Genomic DNA, 26738 nt, shown 5'->3' on the forward strand with positions numbered 1-26738 from the left:
CGTGTGTGACGTCCCCTATTCTGTCATATTCCTTCAGGACACAACGTAACTCTTCTATCGTACTTTTTGACTTGCCTACCAGCATTCCCTGCACAATCTTAGGCGCCTGTTCATAGATAAGAGTTACAATATCCTCCTCTTCCAATGGTACATCATAGTATCGTGCACGCTCTACGACCTTTCCTAAGTGACTCTCTAAGCCTCCTACCTCGCATCTACCTTGGTACAATTTTGCTCTGTCAGTCCTTTGTACTTGTTTTCCCCAATACTCACTTAAAAACTGCCGCTCAAAATCATCATAGCTATTAACTCTTCCCTCGTGAATAATCCACCAATCTACACAGTTACCACCAATAGAACGGCGTGCAACTACTAGCTTTTCTGCTTCGGCACAGGAATAAGTCTGGAAAAACTCCCGCAAACGCATGATATGTCGTTTAGGATGGTCGCCTGTGCTACCCCTGAACTTAGGGATGTCGTGCTCCCGGTACATCATGCCTAACCGTATAGTTTGTGCGCCGGCGTGAGATTCACGATCTCCTCCGCCCTGTACTTCCTTGCGGAGAGCAGCAACTTCCCTATCTAGCTGACTCACTCTTTGGCCTACACCGTCAATATCCCCTTTCATTTCTGCCAACATCTCTCCTACTTCTTCAAACTTGCTCTCTACTTTATTATTTTCCAAATCTATTCCCTTATTTTTCTCTCTCATACTGTTCTCGTGCCTATTCACCCTGCTGATTACTCTAGCAACCTCTCCCTTTACTCCCTCCATTATGTCCCCTGCTCTACCAACACTGCCCTGCACGATTTCAAGTTCATCACGTAGCACTGATTGCTCTGCAGCTATATTACCGGCAATCCCTACATTCACCTCCACTCTAGCATTTATCTTATTTGCTTCTGCAAAAAACTCACTCCTTACTTTATTAATCTCACTTTCTCTCTTCACTCTCTCCTCTCCTAACTCTTTCCCGACTTCCGCTATGCTTACTCTTAACTGTTCTAGCTGCTCGCTCATCATCTCCTTGTCCCTTTCCCTTTCTATTTTACTCTCCACCTGAAATTCTTCAAACTGTTTCTGCATACATTCCTTAATTTCTCTTCTCACTTTAGCTTGTATATTCGCATTCACTTCCTGCATGTCGTGTTGATAAATTGCGCGATCAGACCGTAATCTATGCCTACTGAAACGCCTGACATCGTACTTACACATGTCGGTGTATCATCGCCAAATATTCTATCACTCATCATTACTTTCGCGGGTGTTCCTTGTTCACTTTCTTCATTAAGTCTACGGCCTAGGGTGCTCCCCTCCGACACATACTCCTCCGCTGACATATTGCCGTATAAATAAATTAATAACAAAAATTAAAACACGTGGTCACTGCACCAAAAAAAAAAAAACATATGTACCAAAAAAAACAGCGAGAGAAAAAAAAACTGTACTCTTGCTCTGATGGAGCTTAATTGCTATATTAGTGCCCACACACAAGGGAAGATTACAATTTAAATATTTGGGCATTGCAACGAAAGAAAAAAAAACATTTATCACGCACAATATAAATAAAAAAATATATATTTTTATTAATACCGGTGTACAGAGTGCCGTACGACTCAACACACAGAAAACACGTCTCTGCTTTCGCTGATACATGAAAAACCTGTGGAAGTTGTTGAGGCGTCTTCTCCCGCTACTGCAACGGCGGTCCTTATCAGCTGTGTCGGCGGCGGCGGTCCTTATCAGCTGTCGGCAGTTCCACGTTCGAGCGCCAAAATGTAGTGGTTCGGTTCTTTAATGAGCCACGGACGAGATCTAATAAACAAAGGCTTGTCGAATCGACACCAATGTATTGCAATACTTTCATCATTATAACCAACCCCTTGTTACTGGCCAGCTCTGCGGCACTCGCAGCCATTCACGCTCGCGTCCCACTCCTAACTCCCCTTCCTTCCTGCGCTCACATTAGCAGTGCTCTCCAATCCAACATGGCGGGGATCTTGAAGCCGCCCACAATCACAAATAAATATTACCTAGATCGGCCAAGTGTCACATACCGAATTGAAAATTACATATAGACATTGCATTAACCAACATTGGACTGCTCACCCATGGTGATTAAACATTATGCCAAGCCAAAAAGACTTAAATTACGTGCGGATGAATAAACAGTCCCGCGGAAGGATATATATCTGGCAGACATGGAACAGTGTTCTGCGTCCAAAACGTTCTAGAACAAGAACGGGCTGCCACGTAATTTCAGGTAGAGGTGGGTTGTTACAGCAATTTTCGGTATCTGTTCCAACCTGATACTGATACAGTAATGTACCTAGTTACAAGTATCTGATACTTTTGTATCAGAACAGTTGCGGTCCCAGGAAGCGACAAGGTATCAGCATTCTCGTTACAGGGTACACATCCTCCGTGCCGTCATCACCAGTGTAAAATGTATCTGTGTCTCTGATACATTATTTATCACGCCCGGTAATTCTCTACCTCTGTTACTCTCATGCCCGCCTGATACAGCCAGTATCAATCAGTTCAACATTCACTGCAGTTCGTCCTGGCCGTGTATTTATTACCACCATGTACATTGTTGCGGGCTGTCATGCTTTGTAGTTAGTATCTTTATAGTGAAATAAGGAATGGATAAGTGCAGGAAAAAGACTTCATTTGTGTGGAATTTTTTTACGGAAAATAATGAGTTTGCTAATTGTAATTTGTGTAAACAAAAACTGAGTTATAAATCATCATCGACTAATCTGAAGAAACATTTGAAATGTAAACATTGATATAGTATGCTCACTAATGTACGTATCTGTTTTTTTTATTTTTAATTTTTGATAAAATCGTAATCTTTTAATGTATGAAAACACTAGTTACTAATTGTTTTCGAAAAAAAAAGTCCTAATGTTGATTACATCTGTTATTAGTGTCAACTGAGAATTTATTTGCATTTTCATAGCTGTTAGGTGCACAAATATAAATATTATATCTTGTATTAATGCACTTTTTAATATTAAAATTTCATTAGTTTTATTATTGAACGAGACTATGCACGCACTGCGCACTGAGCGTACTTTGATGTGAGACAATAACCAAACGACTCGTAACAATTTCGCTTTGCGCCTCTCCTTCAACGCCTTCCCCTGCGCTTCCTCCCCTACATTATTTCCCTTCTTTATCCCTTATTCGTCGTGCCGCTCCCTCCCCTTTCACAAGCTCCGCCCAAGTGACCGTCATCTGCGATCGGGTTCTGCGCACATTGGCCGTGGTGTTGTTCCAGGCGAATTCTGAACTGATACTAAAGTACTTGATACTTTTCAAGTGTACTCGTTTGCCGTTCCTGATACAGGCGCGTATCAGTGCCAAAGTATCAGGTTAATACTTTTAGACCCACCTCTAATTTCAGGCAACATGTTTCCCTGAGGGCAAAAAGGCACTATCTCCACATATATACAAGATTATTCATTATAAACTTGTTAAAATATAAATTTAATCAAAAATGGTCACCGGACATAAAAGATCAGAAATAAATCAGCGAACACAACGGTACTGAAATAGTCCGTGGTATTTAATATTTTAAATTACGTTAAATTTAATGGCAATAGGAAATTGAATTTTAACTGTACCAGCATAGTTCTGCTGTTACTGACGGTTACCTCAAGGATCCAAACACATGTTATACTAGGTTAACGTCCTATTCCCTAATTATCAAACTGTTAAGTGAAAGACATCTAAGCATAAATAATTATGTTTCTTGTTTACAAATTAAGGGAATGCAATATCAAAAACAAGAAACTTAAAATGACTACATATCCCTCTTATGGTTAATGAGAGCAGTCTCCTAACTAGTAAATGACATTATAATTGGCCTTTGTCGTAACCCAGGGGATAATTCATACTGTACAGTATTTTATTACATCATTTTTGTTTAATATTCCAAAAACCCACAAACAAAAGCTATCAGTTCATTATTTGTCCTTCCTGCTGTATTGTAGGGGAAAGCATAATGACCCAAAAGGTAAATATGTAGAGTAGCGGTATATGCGAAAAAAAATGCTAAAAATCCGAAAATACTTTTATTCTATGCTCTTTCCCTTCCTCTTTTCAAATCAACCGGCGGAGATAAGAAATTCCAAATACTTGAGGAGATATCTAATTTTTTAATTTTGAACATGTAGAGTAGCGGTATTTGCGAAAAAAAAATTCTAAAAATCTGAAATTACTTTTATTATATGCTCTTTCACTTCCTCTTTTCATTACAACCGGCGGAGATAAGAAATTCCAAATACTTTAGAAGATATCAAATTTTTTAATTTAGCAATACAACACCTGTACAACCATTTGAACGACGCCATTTTTGTTATTTTGCCATGTGTTCGTGAATGCGTAATAAATAAAATGGTCGATTAGGTCAGGTCAGTTACATTCTTAATACTTTCAAACTAAGCGGACATAAAAAATAATGTGAATTAATTTTAATGGCTGTTTAGTTTTAAAATAGTTATAATGTAACTGACCTGACCAAACAAACCGTGACAAAGGATGATCAGTAGGAACTAAAATGGTCGATTAGGTCAGGTCAGTTACATTATGAATACTTTCAAACTAAGCGTACATTAAAAATAATATGATTTAATTTCAATGGTTCTTTAGTTTTAAAGTATTTATAATGTAACTGACCTGACCTAACGAACCCGGGCAAAAAATAAGACTTTAAAATTAGAAACGTTAAAAGCCCACCTAAGTTGGAGGCGGGTACTGGCCAATCACGGAACTGTCACGTGACAAAATTGTCCAATAAGAAACATAATAGATACTCGTAAACAAGAAACAATGGTAATCGCAGCATGAATACGCAGGTATTGTGATGAAAATTAAAAAATTCGATATCTCCTAAAGTATTTGGAATTTCTTATCTCCGCCGGTTGATTTGAAAAGAGGAAGTGAAAGAGCATAGAATAAAAGTATTTTCGGATTTTTGGCATTTTTTTTTCCGCATATACCGCGACTCTACATATTTACCACCCAAAATACTCTCTTTGACAATTTAAATATATGGGTCATTCTATTAAAACAAGCAATATTCAGATGGATAAAATCTTTGGAATAAAAGTCATATTTATTTTGTTTTTATGGATTGATATTTTTTTACTTAACCTTCATAACAAAATAAGCTTATGAGCAATAAATAATTTCACTATTTACATACGAAAAAAATTATATTTTAAAAATTGTGTACCAGGACAATGACACTGCTGCCAGGACAATGATAACAACATACAAAAAACTCTGATAGTCCTAGCACATCCGTGAAATAAAATGTAAATAAGTTATGTACCTACTAAAAACAATAATTAGTTCATCTCATAGTGGACTAAAGATATATGCTTGAGTATAACAGTAAATACATTAAAAAGCAATAAAATAAAGAGTAATACAATTTCAGAATTTCAAAAAGGAAAGTCCCTGAATGTGAATTGAGAATCACGATTGCCACATGGTACTGGATGTCCAATCTTCTTTTTAACATTGTGAAAGGCGTAACTAAATATGTCTTTTTGAGGGGGGGGGGGGCATTTAAATGTTGAATCAGTGGCTGGAACCATGACATTCGCTTCACACGCATGTTCTGATATTGCCAGAACTTCACCAGGATACTGCTTGCCTTCATATGAGACAACAACCCATTCACCAGGTTGGATGTTGGTAATAATATCTTAAACATACCACACAGTTTTGATAATTGATTTTGATAATTGATAAGTTATGATTGAATTAAAAAAATATTTGACAGTAAAATATTTTGCAGTTTACCTTGAGTTTGTTTTGCAGAATCACTGCATTTACTTTCATCTGTAGTAAACTGGCCATTCATTTTTTGTGAGCCAAGATAATATCAATGAGTGCATCATCCTTCATATGTGGGACATAGACAGCTTAGTGATCTAAAGTGTAATGTTTCTGGTTCATTGGAACTGTGGATCACTTGATGAACCTTTATGGTGCCTTTGAAAGGGATCAACGTCTTCTCAGACAGGAATTTTGAGTGAATGGAATCAATAAATTCTGATGTAATCTCAAATAAAAGGATACCAGGACATTCTTTGTTAAAGTGCAGCAAATAGATGTTAAAATGTAGGTAAATCTTTTCCTTCTGCAACTATGTGATCTGCTGTTCTTTTCAAAACTCCACCTATTCCATCAGGAGCACCCTTCCCGTGTCCTGTTTGAAGTTCCAGCAACTGAACCGTACATTTGTAGAAATAGTTGGCAACACTTTTGACATAAGATAAAAACTGGTCTTGTTCCTATACTGGGTAGTGGGTGAGTCACTATAAAAGTATACTTCATTAATGATTTTACTGGCCATAGTTTTTTTTGTAACATTTAGAACTTTCAATTTTTTGCGTGTGAATCTCTGCTCTCTCGTCATTTTGCTTACAGGCTTGAAAATTCCAGTTTTCTTTTGTCTCTCATATTTAGCATGTCTTTTTAACTTTTCTTGTAACAATCGTCCTGAGTCATTTTTTATTCTCTCTTGGCGCTTCTTCTCTGCAAGTCTTTTCTTCAATAACCTTTCATCATTTGATTGTTTAATTTTACCCATTATGTTTGCTGCTCTTCAAACCTGAAAATATTTAAATATTTTATAATGCATTTACATAGTATGTAAAGAACAGATGAGTATTTCAAATGTGAATGTGACCTGTTCAAAAACAGTATTAATTAACATATCCGAATTGGTTTTAAATGGAACAGAATTAAAAATGACACGAGACAAGAAATCATTCGAAGTACTGTCACAACGACAGCACTGTGAATAATTAGCTATGTTAGTGCTTGTCACATGAAGTAGTATAACTATTTTTTTTCACTATGACCTAACCTCCATTAATTTCCATTTCATTACATAGTTAAGCTTAGTAAATATATTGTTGAGTTGAGGCAAGCTAAAAATAGTATTTACGTGCCTTTAAATAGGCATAAAATATTTTGCATTTTGAAAGCCATAATTATTTTAGTCTTCTTAATATCTGGGAAATAATGTACCATTTCCTTTATAACTGTCTGAATATTGACATATGTGATAAAATGTGGTGGTGAACACAAATCACGAGATAAATACTACCTAGTATGCAAATAACATCATTGTCCTGCCATGTTGTCATTGTCTTGCCTCATTATAGCCAGGACAATGATGACCAAGACAATGATGAAACAGACTTTAGAAAAGTATATATTGTTCCCTCCAAAATTTTTGAGGTTAAATATTATATAGCCTGTTTATGACTGATATTACACACTTAAAAATAAAACAAACATTATTTTATTACATACCTGTGGTCAGACTCATTGCCCAGGAAAATGACTGTTAAAAAACATAAACAGTCAAACACTTATTCTTCTTTGTCAATGTAAGAATAATTTATTCCAAACAAACTTCAATGAACATATTTCCTTTAAGTTGATACTTACACCAATAGATGGCTAAATCCTCTCAAATTGTGCTGCTACCTATCTTTTCTAAAATGAATGAATCAAATGATACCAGGACAATGATGATATTCTTGGAGACAACTATTAAATTACAATTACAGTAGTCTTTTGATGTGGCAACACTTACTCAATTATTACTAAGTAATAGTTCAAAATCTATAATATATTAATAAAATTACATATAATAAAAAAAATTATTTTCTTTTAAGGTTAAATAAAAAAACAATTCAATAAAATATGACCAGTGACAGCCAGGACAATGACTTTTTTAAACATAAAAACTATAAACAAATTTAATGTGAATATATTTTTTACATGTTAATGTTATTTTATATAGTGAATAGGATGTTCATTGTTGTAAATTTTTTTTAATGGTTTTATTTAATCGGAAGAACCACGTAGGCCCGAGAGACAACAATATTGCTTGTTTTAATAGAATGACCCATATAAGAGTGTAGGCACCTCCTCTACACCTGTCTCCCTGTAAACAAATGTGGGAGAGTAGACACTTTAAACACTATGACAGAGACCAACAAACTTCACCCAGCTCGTCCGAATAGAATGCATCCTGACTACTTAAATACATGAATAAATCAATAAAAAAAATTTGGCCTAGGCAGAAGGCCAGACTCTTCACACCGGTAAGGTAAAATATTACTGATAAGAAACTACTGTGTTGGCAAAATAATCACTGAATTGAAATTAGCGTCAAATTAATTTAGTTGTATTTCCTAAAACCTTTAAATTAAGTAATACAGTATTGAAAAGAAAAATATTTGAAGAAAAATCCTTAAATTGATGAAAATTACAACTAATTAATTAATTGTATCCAAAACTAGTTGCTGGTAGATACTTAAATAGTATGAAAATTCAAAATACTATAAATAATATTGCAAAACAGTAATTCGCCTCAGTAAACAAAAAATTTAATTTTTACTTTATCAAACTAGCTCATTTTAACAACACTAAGAATCATTTAAAATCTTTCAGCACTACTGAGGGAAAATGCTAAGTTTATCTGGAATAGTTAAGAAGTATACGAAATTACTCGAAGTTAACTTTAAATTATGAATTACCCAAACTTTAACAGAAATCAATGAAAACAAGTAGGATTTTGGATACAACAAAATATTTCACAATATTACTCTATTACAAACTAAAACATACATATATGTACCTGTATCATCACTATATCATTACCATAAATACATTTGGAGAAATATCTCGTCAATACAATATCTTCAAAAAAATTATATCTGTAGTCTTTTAGAGTGGTTAAACGAAGCTGGTGTACTCGAAGAATGATGATACTTCTACTGAAGGAAAACTATCTCAGTCCAGATAGTACGCAGCGAAGTATCAGATGCAGTCTTGTAGTAGTATGTGGTAGAATTATTTTAAAATCAGCGGCTATTAATTTAACTAATCGCTTATTAATGTCTTTACTAGTGACAACTTCACATTCACTAATCTTGCTTCGTAGATAGGCTTTAAAACTTCGGTGTAGGACTTAAATTAATAAATATATAAACACATACAAATTGACAGTCATTTTCAGTCTTGTTCATTCTACATTTTCTTCCGAAACAAATGTTCTTAATGAACCTTTCATTTTTTTTTGTCCCCTGCGCTTGTTTTAAAATTAAAACATTTGATTACAAAGAGTATTTAGTCTATAGAACAAAACATAAAAGTTTCCACAGAGATGTTATGAACAAGCATAGAGTAATGCTGTAATTTAGAATAAAAAGAATATAACTTGGGTTATCAATAATAATACTCTAATTAATTTGTCTATTAACAAAATTCAGTACAATTACATTACAAAAGTAATTATTTTCCCACTTTTTCTGATACATTGTTTTCTGTTTCAATCTTTCGTTTTACCGCTAGGTTACTCATTTTAAAATCTCGGTAAAGAAAAATTACAGTAACTGAACCGCACACAAACTCAAGAACTGAATATCAACTGCAGCACGGCGCTGTGCATAAGGAGCTTATGTTACGATATGCGGCCCCCAGGCGCCAAAATTGCAGCGCCACACATGCCTGGAAGTTGTGTGGGATAGAGCACCGAGAGTTCCATTGCGGCGCCACATGTGGTTGGAAAGTTATGTGATATAGAGCTCAATACATTCTGAGTCGATTTTCTGGTAAGTTTATTAATATTAATTTTTTACTTCTTGACATGCGGGCCGTACATAAAACATTTGCAGGCCGCCTATTGGACAGCCCTGTCTTAAGTGGACCCATCACCTAGCGAATAGAGGGGACGTGGGGCCTTGTTAAATGTAGTGTAACGAGATCACATAAATAGGGAAAATTGATTAAAAATGATTTTTGGATGTACACCACTACTATTTACTCTGTATCTCGCAAGAAACCTCAATAATGAACACAAAAAAGTACATACAAACACATGGAAAACAAGTGAAATCGGCCAATGTTGAAAGTTTGGCTCCTGTGCCTTTCTGATGTTATGTATTATGGTGATATTGCTGGAGCACCAGTTGGCCTGTGAGTCAACTCACAGAGCGATAAGCTGCTCTGTGATCTTGAATTGCGACGTCGCCAAGTGACAATTGGAGCAGTAGTGCGTTGGCCAGACAAGGTTACCCCGGGATATAGTAGCCCCCCAAATTACAGCACAGACACACCCAGGGCCTGACAACGACAAGATAATTGCAACAAAAATAGTAAATAAAGACAAAAAAGATCTTGGACAACACGGCGACAAACAGACGAACCCAGCGATGATACTAAACAGGCAATGTGGACAACACAAGGACACAGAGACAACCAGCGATACAACACAAATATTCTGGATCCCTCAATGTCAGTACAGACGAAAAGAATAAATTCCCTAAGACATAAAGTCTGGACGTTTCAAGGACTGAGATCTGTTCCCATCCTCAGGCACAAACAGACATAAGTTTCTGTGTTGTCCATGCTTTTAACTTTTTACACCGGCTGATTTTGGTTTGTTTTCTGTATGTTTTCATATCCATTTTATTGTTTAGTATTGATTTATAATATACCAGCAATGGTAAATTTCCGAATTTATTTTTTAAACCAAAAATTTATAGGTTGTCAGCATTCTTGGTAGTGCATAGTCTTGCGCTAAAGATGCTCAGCACTCTTAGAACAGTCTCCTGCCAGAATGCCAGTGGCAGGTGTCCTTCGCCCGTTGCAGGCTTCCTGTGTGTGGAGGGCACAGACGCATCGGCGAACAATGGCCTGAAGGACCAGGTTGCAGCCCTGCGGTGGGTGCGGGACAATGTGGCACAGTTCGGGGGCGACCCTGCCAATGTTACGCTGTTTGGCGAGAGTGCGGGCGCAGCATCCGTGCACTACCACATCCTCTCACCCATGTCCACAGGTAACTGTGCTTTGTGTGTGTCACCAAGTGGGTTTCAGTGTTCATACAAGAAGGAAAAACTTTTTAAAACTAACAATTCATATGTTTTTATAGTTTAAGAGTAGGATTTTAGAATTTTATTTTTAACAGTTAAACTATTCAACTTTGACTTTCTAAAAATGTTTTACTGTTACCTTTAAATAAATGAGTTGATATCATACAATGTTTGCATTCTGTATAACAATTTGCTGGATATTTCAATATGGGTGCGACTTTATAAGCCTTCTACTGGCTCATTTAACTTTGCAGTGACAACAATTTTTTTTCTTTTTGGGTTTTTTAGGTTTTTTACTCATGGGCATGACTTTTTTGGGCTACTACGTGTAGGTATAACTTTTTATTTCAAGAAATGACTTTGTTTTTTATTAGTGGGTATGACTTTGTTTCTTACTAGTAGGTATGATATTTTTGACTGGTGAGTTGACTATGTTGACCTTCTGCTAGTGGTTATGACTTTGTGGTGGACTTCACAAATCCATTAAGGGGGGTGGCTTCCATTTCAGGTCAAGATTTTATATTTACAGTTATTACAGATAAACTTGTAGAAAATTTCAATTGTTTAACTTTCGTGAAATGAAAAATATATACAGCACATACTTTTTGCATAATTAGCTGCCAAGGTTAGATTTTTAACGTTTTTGGGTTGTAAAAATTAGGATAATTCAATTTATTGCAGAACTGAGACTTTTTAGGTTTAACTGCAATGCCGCTGGATAGTTCAAGAAATTGTTTGAATTTCTTTCAAAAAATATTAATTAATTTTACCTGGCATTTCAAAATTCTCAAATTTGTTACAATTTTGACAGCCAAGAATCATGAAATTAGTTTTTGTGATAGAAATGAAAACCATATCATGAAGTAGCCAGTGGCATTGCAGTTAAACCTAAAAAGTTTCAGTTCTTAAATAAAATAAATTCTCCTTATTTGTATAACCCCAAAAATGTTAAAAATGTAACTTTGGCAGCTAATTATGCAAAACGTATGCGCTCTATAAACAATTGAAAATGTCTAAAAGTTTATCAGTGTTTAATATAAATATAAAATCAGGACCTGTAATGGGAGGCACATTAACTACCGCTTACAATCTTTCTGCTGCGATCGGGGAGTAACGCTGCCGCCTGACAGGTCTGTTCCAACGCGGCATCATGCAGAGCGGCTGCGCCCTGAACCCATGGGCATACATGCCTCCATCGTCGGAGCGCGCGTTCCGTTTGGCACGGCTCCTGGGCTGCGAGGAACAAGGGCAACAAGCCGTCGTGGACTTCCTCCGCAGCGTCTCCCCCAAAGACCTAGTACAGAACCAGGCGAAGACGTTGATGAAAGAGGCAAGTCGTGGATTCTGAGACTTTATTGAGTATATGCTTAAAGTTAACGGTAAGAGTTGGGGAATGACTTTTACTGTTATAATGTTAGGAAATGCTTTTACACTGGTGATGGGTTTTTCAAATCATCAAATCTCATAAAATCTTAAGCTTTTGAAAGATTTGACGTTAGAGAAAAATATTTAAAAATATATATATTTGAGGAAAAGAAATTCAGAAATTCAAACTCCAACATCTGTTTGACACAGAATACATTATCTATCTCTATAGAATCTACCAGAAATGTATGTGTTTTCTACCAGATTGTGTTCTGGGAAGAGAATTATAGTTTTACACTTCAGCGAACATTTTTGATATAAAAAGAAATTGTTTGTATCCTAAACATCTAAACATACTTTTTGATTTTAGAAATAGGTTAGTGTTTAAATGGTTCTTTGCTGTCAGCCATCCAAGTTCTTCCCCCAGTTTCCGACTTGTGTTCCATGTATTCTCCCGAAATGACTGCTTTATCTGCAAGACGGTAAACCAAATGTCTACCTACTTACTCTTTAACACTTTCAAGAATAACTAATTATATACTGTTTAACTATTATTTATATTACTATATTTTTCTATTTTCAAGATATGCATTTGTAAAAAACTCACACTTAGTTTAATTAATTAAACGAAATTAGTTATAGATAGAACAAATGTTTTCACATCATCATGAGACTTCGAATTTGATAGTAAATATCCCTTGTTTGAGGAGTTGACATAAACTGAAGTACATACAGGGGGATTTGTAGAGGGTTGGACAAAATGATCAGGCGTGTTGGTTGACCCATTTAGAAAATACATATGTATTGAGCAAAAACGCCTTAGGGGTTAAAATTTATTTGTTATAATTTATTTATATATTTTTGTTGCTTATTTTAGATTTGATCTTTTTATTTAGGTTAGGATGCAAGGCAGTGTTAGATGCAAAGAACGACTAAATAATCAGTTCTGAACTCATATGGTCAGAAAAATGGAAACAAATAGGCAAAAAGTCAACTTTTAAGGCTCCGCCTTCACTAACGATTTATAGTCGCGGCGACAAAAAATAGCTGTTTCAGAAAATCTTGTAAATGCACACACTGCAATAAATAAATTGTTAACTTAAAACAGTTTCCCAATGGAGATCATTGAAACGACTTTAGTGTTCGCTCTTTTGCTTAAGGTGGGTTTACACTATATAGCTGGAGAGCTATAAAGCTACTTTGCCAATGACTTCATTTTACATAAAGTCTCAGTGCCAGTGGTAGGTACAAAATTATATTACTTCAACAGCAAATGATGTAAAATGACAATGCTTTTAATAAAAAATTATTAATTTATTTTTAACTATATGTGTTTTCTTTATATTGGGTTGCAATATTTCTTTTCATAATAAGGAGTTTATTTATGCACACTTACTTTTAGTTTTCGTGTCTTTTGCTGCCAATTTGGGGTAATATTCTTACAGCGCAGATTTTTTCTATGAATTAATAATACAATTCCGAAAATTCTTTATTTATAAAACTTATAAAAATTCTTATATTTATTCTGAAAACAGCGTTTCTGAATTCCAACTGGTTTCTGAGAAATTTCCATTTGTGGGTGAAATTAGATAGCCTATGCAGTGAAGTGGCCGTCACCATGTTGTGCTTTAATTGTGTTGCTGATCCTGTGGTTTTCCATATGTAAGGACATGTATATTTTGATATTGTGATGCAATGGAAGGTAAAAAAAATTATAATAAAATAAATACATAAATAATTTGAGTCCCTACAGTGCATCCAAACCCAAGAGTTAACCCTTGACAGGGATCTTTTTTAGCAGTATGGAGGCACGAAGCACTGACTTTTTAAGTGTAATAGCATGTAATCTGATCATAAATGTAATTATCATTATGTGTATCAAACGTAATAATTGAGTTTTGTACATCAGGCTATGTGCTATCGCACATAAGTGCCTTGATCCTGTAAAAGAAAATCCCTGTCAAGGGTTGAAGCTTAGGTTTGAATGCACACTAGGGATTCACACACACACATATATATTTTTTCTATTTACCTTCCACTACGTCACAAAATCAGGATACAAAATATACACACATACATAATTCTGTACAAGCTACCTAAATATAAATGGTAATAAACAAAAAGGCGGTGCCCTTTGTAATGAAAGCTATAAACTTTGATTTCACAGAAACCCGTAGAAATATAAATACACAGTTTTCAGGGTAAATAAAGGAATGTCTATTCGAAAATATGTATTTTTGGAATTTTATTAATACATCATGGAAAAGTCATGCTGTAAGAATATTACCCAGTTTGGAATCACTTGTAAACTAAATATAGCCCACAGTTTTTCTTTTAAATTGTGATCACTAATATTCTTTTAATTATTTATTATAAAGAGCTGGTCTCTTCAATTTCTTTACTAAGTATCTCAGTATGAATCACTGTTAATAAGGTGGTTGACCCAAATAAGGCCACCTTATGATTTAATGAATTTTTCAAATTTTTAAAATAAATAATAGGAGTTACACAATTTTATCAAACCTTGTTTGATCCATACTAATCATGTGGAAAAATTCTTAACTCCAATATGTTCATAGTTAGCCATATATTTATTTTTACTCGAAAAGTGCAAAGTGGCCTTGTTAGGAGCGAGGTGCTTCAAATAAGGCCACATAATAATATTTAAAAAGACAAGTTACAAAAAAAAATCGGAACAGGTATAGAATGGTATTTAATTGTTAAAAAAGAACACAATAGAAGCTTGACAAACTCTGAAGGTACTAAATACTTAAAAATGACTATTCATAAAAGCAAAAAATTGGCTAATGGAGGACCTTGCAAAATCTCTTTAATTAATCCGTCCAACACACTCTTAGTATTTGTTCATAATTATTGTATAAATATAACACACAAGAAGCTGAACAACCTCTGAATATTTTATAAACATAAGAATAAGTAGTTTTTGTCAGGAGCACAAAAACATTTTAGGCACACTCGGGACAATAGATGATCTCTTTGTCTGATTTTGACAACCCAACACACTCCTCGTGCACATACTGCTTACAACTTGCACAGAGTCGCATATCAGCAAGACGATCTTGGTCACAAAGGAAGCAGTACCAGCTGTCAGATGTCTTGAATTTTCTGCTATGCTGTGTTTCTCTGGTGCTTGGCTGTGACAGAGTTCCGCTGGTGCTTGGTTGTGACAATTCTCTTAAAGTCAGTCTCCCTACTTGGTTGCATAGATTATTAGGCACTTTATATCGCGGAGATTTAGTCACTGCTCTTGAAATAAAGATTTAACGACTATTTGAGCCTTCAAATTGATGGATTTACGTCGCTGGGTCTTTTGTGATTTCTACTTTGGTGTGGCCAGGATTGCCGAGAGTGTTCGACCAGAAGTGTTGATAGAATCAATGGAATTTTGGGCGAGGGTGTTTGTTGGAGTAGAGGAAAGAGTGTCAGTCGGTGCACGAACTGCAGCACACACATTTGTAACATAAGGTTCTAACACAGTTGACCGAGAAGAAACATACTGAAAAGGAACATTTAATGTGGGAACTAAGGGTTCATCTTCTGATTCTGAGTGTGGTGATGCAGAAGAAGGTAGGCCTATCTGTTCCCTGTTCATTTGTGAAGTGTCTTCTGATACATATATTAGATCGGGAATTGAGTGTCAGTCAAAGAGGCAGGAGCAAATGCTACTTCAGGGACAATATCAGGGTTATAGGGGTGAATTCCTGTTGCTTTAAATCCTGAGATTGTATTTGCTGGAGTCATAGACCTGACCCATACTGTGGAAAATATTTTTCCAAATGTGGTGCGATTTATTTTTCGATCGGGATGAGTCATCCAAAGTTTCAAGACTTCGTCATCCCGAAATGATTCGAATGACTTGAAAACTGATTTGTCTAAGGCCTGCAGCTCGTGGGTAGTATTGCTAGGTAAACAAAACAGTGTTATGTTATGTCTGTCCGCAGCTGAAACAATATTCGCATCTAGATGCGAGGAAGCACCATCAAAGATTAACAGTGTTCTACTACGCTGGCTTTATACTTAGCAAAATGTTCAATCTACTTTGAGAAAGTTTCACATGTCATGCTTCCTTTTGGTGTCATTACAGCATTGGACCCTGGTGGCAATTTCTCTTCCCATTCAGGTTTCAGTCGTTTGCCTTTGAATAAAATCATTGCTGGCACAAATTGTTCCATATCATTCCCACATGTTACAACTGTAATATTCTCTGCATGCTCCAACTCTATGATGTGAACCCTTTTAAAACTTTTACGAGCAAAAACCTGTTGTTGATGGTGTAGAGTTAATCTACAACCTTTTTCATCAACATTGTATATCAAATGAGGTTTATCAGCTACATCACATTCTAACATGACATTTCTGAGTTTGGCAAAGTAATCTCTGACAATGTAAGGATAAAGTTTCGAAGCTCTTCCAGAATTAAGATCTTGCGTTCTCAGTTTCGCTACATCTGGATGCCTTTTCAGAAATAATTCCAGCCACCAGCTTCCAGCTTTGCGCTTCAATGTGTTAAATGGGTTGATAATATCATTTTCTTTGCAGAATGAATAAACACTTCTCTTTAGAACATTACTTGTGATAGGCATACCAACATCTGCTAGCCGAAAGAGCCTTCGACATAACTCTATCTCTTGTTCTATGGTAAAGACAGGAGACTATCCCAATTTTCTGTCTGTACTACCTGATATCACATGATTCCGTAATGTTCTTCGAGGAATACTAAATTCAGATGCCACACCATTGACAGTACGCCCACTGCGGACAGCTGATATGGCTGCATTCATTTGCTCACTTGTCCACTAAGCTCTCCGCACTTTTGACTGCACGAGAGCCATATTTATCTGTAATTAAAATGTATCAGAATAATTTTATGTTTTGTAAGATCATAGAATATTTATTATCTGTGTAACTGTAACAATATTGGTACTGGCCAAATAAAAGTTTTGTCAAGCTATAATTATATTATCTTTAAAATATTAACAATATAATTATATTATCTTTAAAATATTAACAATATAGTTAGTGACACCATAAAATCTTTATAAAAAATTATAACATTATTTTAAATGCATCGCAGCTACTACAAGTTCTTTGACACTAGGTACCTAAAAGTTTAAAAGTGTAAATAGTTTGGAATCTTGAATAAAGTACTCTGTGCCCCTAACAAGGCCACCATAGACCTTTATAAGGCCACACATGGCCTTATTCGGGGCAACCAGAGATTAGAGAAAGTAACAGATGGAGCATAAGCTCTGAAAACTGAGGCCAGTTTGTTCACGTAAGAAGATGACGGCCATTGGTTTACATTCGCGAACAGCTGGTATGTGCATAAGATGTCATAATAACTCTCATCTGGCGGAAAGCAAAATAAATACGTCAATACATCGTGTGTATGTCAGCGTATTTTTCCGTGAGAAAATTTTAAATTATTTTATCTGGTAAGCCCAAAATGCTATAATAAAGGAGAATGAACCCATATATTTATCAACCAGCTTAAAAGTTCTTGTGACCTTGACTACATTATAGACTAATCCTGACCGCAGCTACGTTTGACAAACATATATCCATATATAGATTCGAAATGTAACGTCCTTCCCCTTTTTTGTAAAATAATTGATCTTTCCGACAGAAATTACATTGAGGTTAACTGATTTACCGACTTGCCGAACATATCATTAATTGGATTTTCGCACTAAATTTAATCGCAAATGATTGCTGTCACCATGTGTAGGGTCGAAATTGTTTTTCTCAGCTTTTTACTTCATCAAAGTGACCTCCGTTTTTTATTCCATTGCACATGAGTGGTGATCCTTTGTGAAGGGTGCAGAATTAGGCCTTGGCTTCACCTTCGCCCTTGAGTTTTGTTTACAATAATAATAACCATGGCTTGCAATTGGGCTTTCGCCTGGTTGAAAGTTTTATACATCACTCCCTTTCCAGACCTGAGTGCCCTAGACAATCCAACACCCCCAACCTGCACCAGCTGCCCCCTCAGTACATTCCACTCCCTCACCACCATCGACTGTCTACCCCTCTCCGTCCTCCTCCAAACCCTTCGGATCTTCTCACTGTTGTTCCCTCTCCCTCTGTAGTCACCTCTGACTAATTGGGAACCTAAACTTTTTCATCCTCCCTCCCCCTTCACCACCCTGAACAGCCTCTCTACCCTTAGCCTGTCTTTCAATGAACTCCACCCCATTTCCTTCATCATCACTGATGGTCTGTAGTTACCTTCATTCTCATCCTCTCGCCCTCGCCTTCTCCACCTACCTCTCACCCACCTAGCCGCCCTCCTCTGAACCTTCTCTCCTTCATTGAAGGGATCCCATACTGCAGCTGCATACTCCAGCATCGGAAAAGTTTTGGGTTACCTACATTAAAACAAGAAATACAATGTAAGGCAAATGTTACGTTAGATTCCCTACGACACTATTTTTTGAGACGGGTAGGAAAGAGTGGAGAGTAGACTTTCACCATAATGGTATATTTATGTAAGTTATTGTTTCTGCACTATTTCTGGACAAAAATTTCCATATATACCTTACCTTTTACTATACCCTGGTCTCAAGCTATAACATTTCATTGATTGACAATGTTGGTCCTCAGAAAATTGGAGACTCCAGAATATAACTTAGATTCAAAATTTTCAAAATACAGTATTCTTCCTTTTCTGTCATTTATGAAAACCCTGCATATGCTCCTAAGGTTGTTTGTTGAGTTAGCTGAACCTGGTGCATAAATTGTACTGTAGTGCGGTACGAGAAGTTTTTTTTCATGCATAATTATTAAACATATTTCCAATGGTTATCTATGGAAAGAAGACACACACAAACTATGTTACTATCAATTAAAAATGTTGTCCGCTTATTCAATACATGATTACCAAGCTCATCAGAAGTGGTGAAAATAGCTTTTTCACACTGCTGTAGCTGGGAAATTACCGGCAGTAATCGTAAAACAAAATGATAGAAACCTGCGTTGGATTTAACACACATTTTCCACAAATAAAATAATAGGGTCAATCTTTAAAAGTCCTATTGGAAAACACTTTTAGCGCCAACACAGCAAGCTAGGTTACATGTCTGCGCAGAGGCAAAACTGCGTTTGGCATGCGTATTCAATACGGCTAATCGCCATCCCTGTTTTAAGTGGGAAAAAGGGGGAGGGGGGGGGAAACAGATACAACTAACTTTTACAATCATTGCTCTTATTAGAAATAGAAAAATAAAAATAACTACCACAATGTCATAAATGTTTTTATTATAAATTTATTCATTTAGAAAATTACAGCAGCAAGCAGAATACAAGCAGATACAAGCAGATACAAGCAGAAACAAAAAGCTATTCCTAGATTTTCACAGTAACACAATGCACAATCACAATTTCATTAAGTTAACAATAAAACTAAAGAATTGAAATGAAACAAATACTTCTAAGTACTAATTCGGCTGATTCTATAACAAGTTTTGCAAAGGCAATTGTGTGACACATACATTAAAGCAGTGTACCACAAGCAATGTTCAGTACAAGTTCCTGAGAAAGTTGAGGATGCCTACTTGGATTGTCTGCGTGAAACGACTGTATACAGTAGTTTCAAATTTCTGGGACAAATCTCCAATACAATTAATAGAAATTTAAAACTCTCAGTGGTGAGTCCTGAAACTAGCCTGCATTAAAAAAGTACTTAATATACTCAAGAAGAAAGTTGATGATAATCTGTACTTTGTACTTGATGTACCTAATGACAAGACATATGTATCTTAATGCCAGTGAATCCTGTAGTACAAAATTTGTATTGTAATAACATCTAGACTGATTTACTGTGGCAACAAACAAATGTTACAAATGTGCATACAAGTTGTGCAAATTTATGAAGTTACACATTTACAGAGAATTGCTAAAAATTAAAATAGATAAAACAGCTTCATATTCAGTAAAAAATACAGTACAAATTCTTCTACAAACAGTATTAAAATTACACAGAATTTTCTCTCTCTAAAATTGTCACATACAGCTCACACCATAAACCATATCTAATGACAGACAGTACATTGACAACTTTCCACATAAATTTAATTTATAATTTTTGAATGTCCAGACATACAAATCAGCTATGATATTATAGTACACAAATGTACACAAAACTTTTTTCATTTTTTCCCAGCAAATACAAGAACTCGTACAATTACAGATGGTACAAAATTTACAATAGTACTCATATAATTACAGAAGTTACACAATTTACAATATTGCTTGCAGTCATTGAACTGGAAGAAAAACATTTAGTTGGCCTAAGCCAACAACTTTTACTCACTACTATAACATAGGTAAACATATTAACAGATACTTTACAAATATAGCATTATTTCTGAATTGTTAACTATACATGTTCTCTTAAAAGTAATTATTTGAATACACATACACTCATTTACTTATTAAAAATTCTTATGTTGCAGAGAATTAAAAACTACAGAAGGCTACTATACTAAATACTGTTCTAAATACCTTTAAAATAGGTCACAATTATTTGATAGTAGCTGTGGCCTAGTGCTGAAGTGGAATTTCAACATTATATCTGGATCTCTTTCATACCTGTCAGTCTCTGGTTGATTAGTGAAATTTCCCTTTCGATTAATTATACCTCAAGTCATAAATTTTTTTTTCATTCGACTTTCAAACTATAATACCTAATTCCTTGTTTCCAACTTTAACATTACGTTCTTCACATGCAAACTTTCGTACAACCCCCCCGAAACTTAAACTTAAAACATCCTTTATTAGTGTTCACCTAAATTTTGAAAGGAACTCCTGTGCAATTACTCATCAGAAATAGCTCTTTAGGACCAAGAGACAGTAACTAAATACACAAAAAACTTAATAACATCAGGTAGAGAGCTATAATATGCCACAACTAAAAAATAATCTCTTGTGAGGTTTTAGTCAGTATCTTTAGTTCATCTGTAACCAAAAGGTATTCACAAAATTAAATTAACTGAAAACCCTTTGACACTTCATGGCACCTAAAACAAAATGTGTATTGCATATTTGAATTCCTTTTTAAATTTTGACACTTATACAAAAACCTGAGCCAATACTTATAATTATGCTGCAATATATTTTCATCACTTTAAAGCCCAAAAACAAAAGACAGAAACAAAACAAATCATCAATAGCTTGCCACATTATATACTCTCAGTTTGAAACAATGCAATTAGTAGTCAAAACTGTGGCACATTCGATACCATTTTAACAAAACATACTCATAACACTGACCACAAGAGAAATATTTTAAGTGAAATACATACTTATAAATTTATTTATTTATTTTGTAGTGTTATTAATTGAATGTTACATCACATACATGAACATATATAATCAACAAAAACAAAAAAAAAAATTGATCACAAAACTGGATGTGGTTAGCCCCGGGTGGAGTAATATTTCAACTACTATTACTGCTTATTAAGTGATACAAGTTAAGTTTACAACGTAGACCAAGCCACTGGTATGCAAGTGTTCATCAAAACCTGACTAACATGTGATGATTGAGTGAACCTGGTAATGTGAAGTAGGCGTAACTAACTCCAGTCAGTAGATTACTTTTCACAAACTTTTCCATTACGATAGCACGAATTATTGATTTTTGTAGCAAGTTTAAGGAATTTACCTGCAACAAAATAATCAGTGCAATTAACACTGTGATTAAAGATGCTATGCTTGACAACAAATTATATATCAGGATCCTGTTGTACTGTTTTTCAGAAGACCTGAGTTAAGAAGTGTTATATATTAAAGAAAACATAAGCATAAACCAATAACGCCTTGTTTTTTAATGATAATTTTCAAATAAATGTTACACTGAAATAAGATTTAATGATTTTTTGATTGGTATGCTTCAGATATTGAAAAATTAATCATCAGAGTACATCTTCCCACATCATCTGTAAGTTCATGCCTCTCAACACCAGGATCACAAAACCTCTCTCTGTAAAGCAGAATGACATTCTTCCAAACAATCACAATTTCTATAGTTGACTTCAGACAATTTAATTTTTGTTTTTATAGCTGAAATTTTATTGTTAAAAATATTATGTTGGGCATGTAAAAATGCCTCAGCAAGAAATTGTGTTATATGTATACAGGAAATGAGAAATTTCATGTTGTTACAGTAAGGAAATTATAAAGCATAATAGTTTATAGTAAATTATTATAGGACCACGAAATACAAATAAAACTCAGTGTCCTTTAAACAATACAAGTTTGATCCACACTTGTCTTTTGCTCTCAGACTTATCTACTGACCTTTTGCAAATGTAATGGACTCTAACTTCAAAATATTTTTCTGAAATGGTGCGAATTAAATGAGGACGATGGTCATTTAATGGTTCTTGGTCATTGCAATGTTCATTTAGGCTAGCAAAGATCCAACTCCTTGAGATTACATAAGTGTTCATTAAAAAACACACAAGTCTAGCCACAGTAAATTTCTTTAAAATAAATTTCCCACCGCTCTCTGCAAGTGCAGTTCGGATCACCTTCTCACATGTCTCACATATTGCAATGACATCTCGTAATGGGAACAGTAATCCGCCCCTGTCTTTTTGCATGATGTGAATGAAGCAGGTTTTCAGAGTTTCCTGACAGTGAGCTAAGGCAGTTTTCACATTTTAAGACCACGTTCAATTGACGAACTACAAAGCCAGCAATGTAAGTAATAATATGATGGGCATATTCTGTAATTTCTTGAGGATTGAATGAATAAACATAATCTGATTCATCCTCTATTATCAAGCTGTTGGCATTTTCTTAAAGGTACAAGTATGCTGTAGGAGTTGTCAAATTTACTGTGTTGGCTGAAGAGCAATTTAATATGGTTATTTCCTCCAGTGGTATGGCATTTCCTGTTGTTGTTGGCTTGAGTTCCATATGAACTAGACACTTCTTATAAGCGGATTTGAACTGGCTCACTGTTGGATTGTTGTTGAATCCACCATGCATTCTGATATTACCAAAAAAAAATTCAATGTGGTCTTGTGAAAATTTATAAGTTGGTATGTATTTCAAAAGTGGCTCACTGGTAGTACATAAATCACTGTAGCAAATTTTCAACCTTTCAACCTTTCAATGCAAATCAAAAACGCTAATAAACCTGTCTTCCTGCATGATTGGATCACAGGATGTTAATTCAGTTTCAAGTTACGTAAATAATGTTCAGCTTCTCCTAAAAATTCAAAAACTGCATCTTTGTTCCCTTCATGTAGTGGTTTCTTGAAATCTAACTGCCTCATGTTCTTAGTGTTCAACACTTCAAACAAGTTGTTCATAATCCTTATGAACCTTACTGTTGCTGCTGAAGCTTGAAACTCAGTAACCCCTAAAGTCTGTGTCAGAAATTCCATTGCGTCTGCAACGGAACGACTAAAAAGTTGAGTAGCCAAATTTACTTTCATCTTTTGATTTTGGAAAAATATGTGCGAGGACTTAAGCTTGTTTCCTAAATGCAACCCTTCCAATTCTTGAATGTTATGCAATTTCTCAAAATACTGCCACTGAACAAGATCACCATTTCCATCAACAAGTACCCTTTCCATCAACAAGTACCCTTTCTTCTCCTAGTGTGTTTCGAGCCAACTTCACCATATGGCTGGGATAAGGAAATATGACTATTGTCTGTTCCATGCCTGGTGGAATGAACCATGTTTTTAAAGGTTGTGAAGGATAAAAGGAGCAACCTAATTCCTTGGCCATACTGAAATTGGTTGAAACCCTATCAAACGTGATGGAAACTATGCGTACTCCATTGTCATTTGCCAACTTTACACACTGTAAAACTAAGTTTGCCTTCTGCTCAGAATTCAGTCCATGTATTAGAAAATAGCCAACTGGGACCTTCCATGACCCGTTAATGGCAACTAATAAAAAAACTAAGGCTTCCTTTGCCAGTTGTCTATCATCATTGTCAACACCTGTGCCTGTATCTACAAAACCTTGGTAAGTGTGACCATCAAATTCCACATGTTTCCTGATGGCCAATTCATCAAAAACAAGGGAGCACAATATTTCATGATCTTCTTGACTTGCCCTCAGTTTTACGGCACGAAATGCCTCGGCTGTAAAACCTGGTTCTCCATCAACGTGCTGATACCATTTTCTGATTGTTTTTGGGTGTGGTAAGCAAGAATCAAAACTTTTCCTCACATAACAGTAAGCGCGTGGTGAATAATAATGAAGTGTTACTGCAAATGTGCGAAGTTCTTGGCTATATTTTCTGTGAAGACTTGTGTTCTTGAACTTGCTTCTTGTCTCTTCAACAGATCCTTATTTGAAGTAGCAATACACTGTAGCACATCAAGACCTTCTCCAGGAATCAAACATTTCTTTCTCAAATCCTTAATTATGGCATCCAAATACGCTACCTTTTTTGTATCTCCTATTCTTCTGTTGTATGGCTTTCAGTTTTCTTCTGTAAGACCTTCTCATTTCAATCATCTTCAACCGCAGCCATTTTTTCCTTGGGAACTCAAAATTACTGGGTGCCAATAATGAACTTTCCTCACAATGGTACTCTTCTTCTGGCTGCTGGAAACACATCTGTTTAGCTTGAACCTCTTCTGTACTGCCATCACATACCGTAGCATCAACTGCACATGAGTCTGGTGGTTTCCTTTTATGCTGCACCTTTAACAGACAATGAATTTACAGTAAAACCTATTCAAACCTTATTAATACAAACTTCATTCTGTCTCCTAGGAATGAGATATAAATTTTCTCAACAAATTAACTATTAACTTTGTCATTTATGCATAAACAATGTAACAATAAGTCCTTTAGTAAAAGAAAGTTATTGTGATGATGATAATGTTTCTATTTTGGATATTAAACAGAGTGGCAAACATTTTAGAATTTTTCATAGTTGCTGCAAGCACCTGATAATACAAACCCCATTATTACAAAAAGGAAACATTTAGGTCCCTTCCCGTTTGTATTGAAGAAGTTTTACTGTAATTACAAATATACTTTTATATTTTTTATTTAATTGCATTTTTATTTATTAACCCTCCAAAATAACACAAAAGATATGCTAGAGTTTTCTGATGCAACCCTGGGCACCAGAAGTATGGAATTCCATAAACTCGGGAGCATAATGTAGGAATTTTCTCAAGGCTCTCCTATTACTACTGTCTTCATTCAACTGCTGTTCTATCTGTATCTCATATCAAATGCCATCTCTGTGCAAAGACGTGCTGCCAATAACCACAAAGTAGTGGTCTCACTATATGACATTGTAAGATAAATCATTCCATGTGCAGTGGGTTTGGTTAAATTGTAATTATAACATTTCTACTTGTCTCTAATATCACATTTCTTTTTTGTCATTCCTTCCACAACAGTATACTCGTTAGGATATCGATAAACGGTAAATGTTAAGCAGAACCCGTATTCTGAAATATTATTATTATTAAAAATCCCAAAATAACTTCATTATATGCTCTTCACCTTCCTGAATTTAATAAAAAAAACCGGAGATAAAAATTCCGATTAGTTTAGGAGTAATCACCGTTTTCATTTCCCATTTAAATACATGTGCATTCATTCTGTCGCCACCATTTTGTGTTTCCAATACAGTGTCGTTCATTTCTTTTTTACATTAATAACAACGTAAATATTTCTGAATTTGCAAAATAAATTATGTGAGTCCCTACTGTTTAACCAAGCTCTTGCGTCAACCCTTGACAGGGATGTTTTTTAGCAGTATGGAGGCGCAGACCGCCGACTTGATTACATGCGATAGCACGTAAATTGACGTTTAAAAGGAATAAAAATATTAAAGGAAATATTGTATACAACATAAGCATAGAATAGAATAAAGTTATTTTGGGATTTTTAATAATATTATTTCAGAATGCGGATTCTGCTTAACATTTACCCGATAAACTTTACTTGCAGTGTTTTCCAGTTTGCACTTCATGGAGATACTGTAACGAAGTAAATGCAATTAAATGACACCCACCTGACCTAACCTTGCAAGTAAAGAATACATTACACACTTTGGTAGTCCTCTATAATCACAATAAAATTGTAATTTAGACATTAATATATTAGGATAAAATATTTATGCAAAAAGATTTTCCAAATACAGTACACAATACATTAATTATTCTATTGTGTTACTTAGTATCAAACACCAAGTTCACGATTTCAGATGCAAATTTGGTAATTCCTGCTAAAACAATTGTAGAAGGTATTGCAATTATTTTTGTTCTAACTAATCTACATTATTTGTTGATAATAGTATGTCTGTTCTAACGGAAGTTTTTGAAATTTGTTTCTATACCTAGGTATTTAATTTTTAAAGGTATGGAAGAGTACGGAGAGGGGTAAACAGTCTGTGCTGGTAAAGACTGTGAGGGTATGGAACGTTCTGTCGGAGGAGTTTG

General features: G+C 35.1%; 1 protein-coding gene across 4 annotated transcripts in view; it reads left to right on the top strand.

The window, feature by feature from the left end:
• The window catches only part of LOC134527842 (esterase B1-like), a 213552-nt gene that overhangs the window by 147814 nt on the left and 39000 nt on the right, over positions 1–26738 (top strand). For all 4 annotated transcript variants that reach the window (XR_010074298.1, XM_063360795.1, XM_063360793.1 and 1 more), the window contains exons 5-6: positions 10698–10883; positions 12048–12247. Coding sequence is in view for 3 of the 4 variants with exons in the window: in XM_063360795.1 (XP_063216865.1) it covers positions 10698–10883; positions 12048–12247 (386 nt within the window). In the remaining variant the exon portion in view is untranslated. The remainder of the gene's footprint in view (positions 1–10697; positions 10884–12047; positions 12248–26738) is intronic.

This window comes from Bacillus rossius, chromosome 1 (assembly GCF_032445375.1).
Source record: "Bacillus rossius redtenbacheri isolate Brsri chromosome 1, Brsri_v3, whole genome shotgun sequence".
Taxonomy (NCBI): domain Eukaryota; kingdom Metazoa; phylum Arthropoda; class Insecta; order Phasmatodea; family Bacillidae; genus Bacillus; species Bacillus rossius.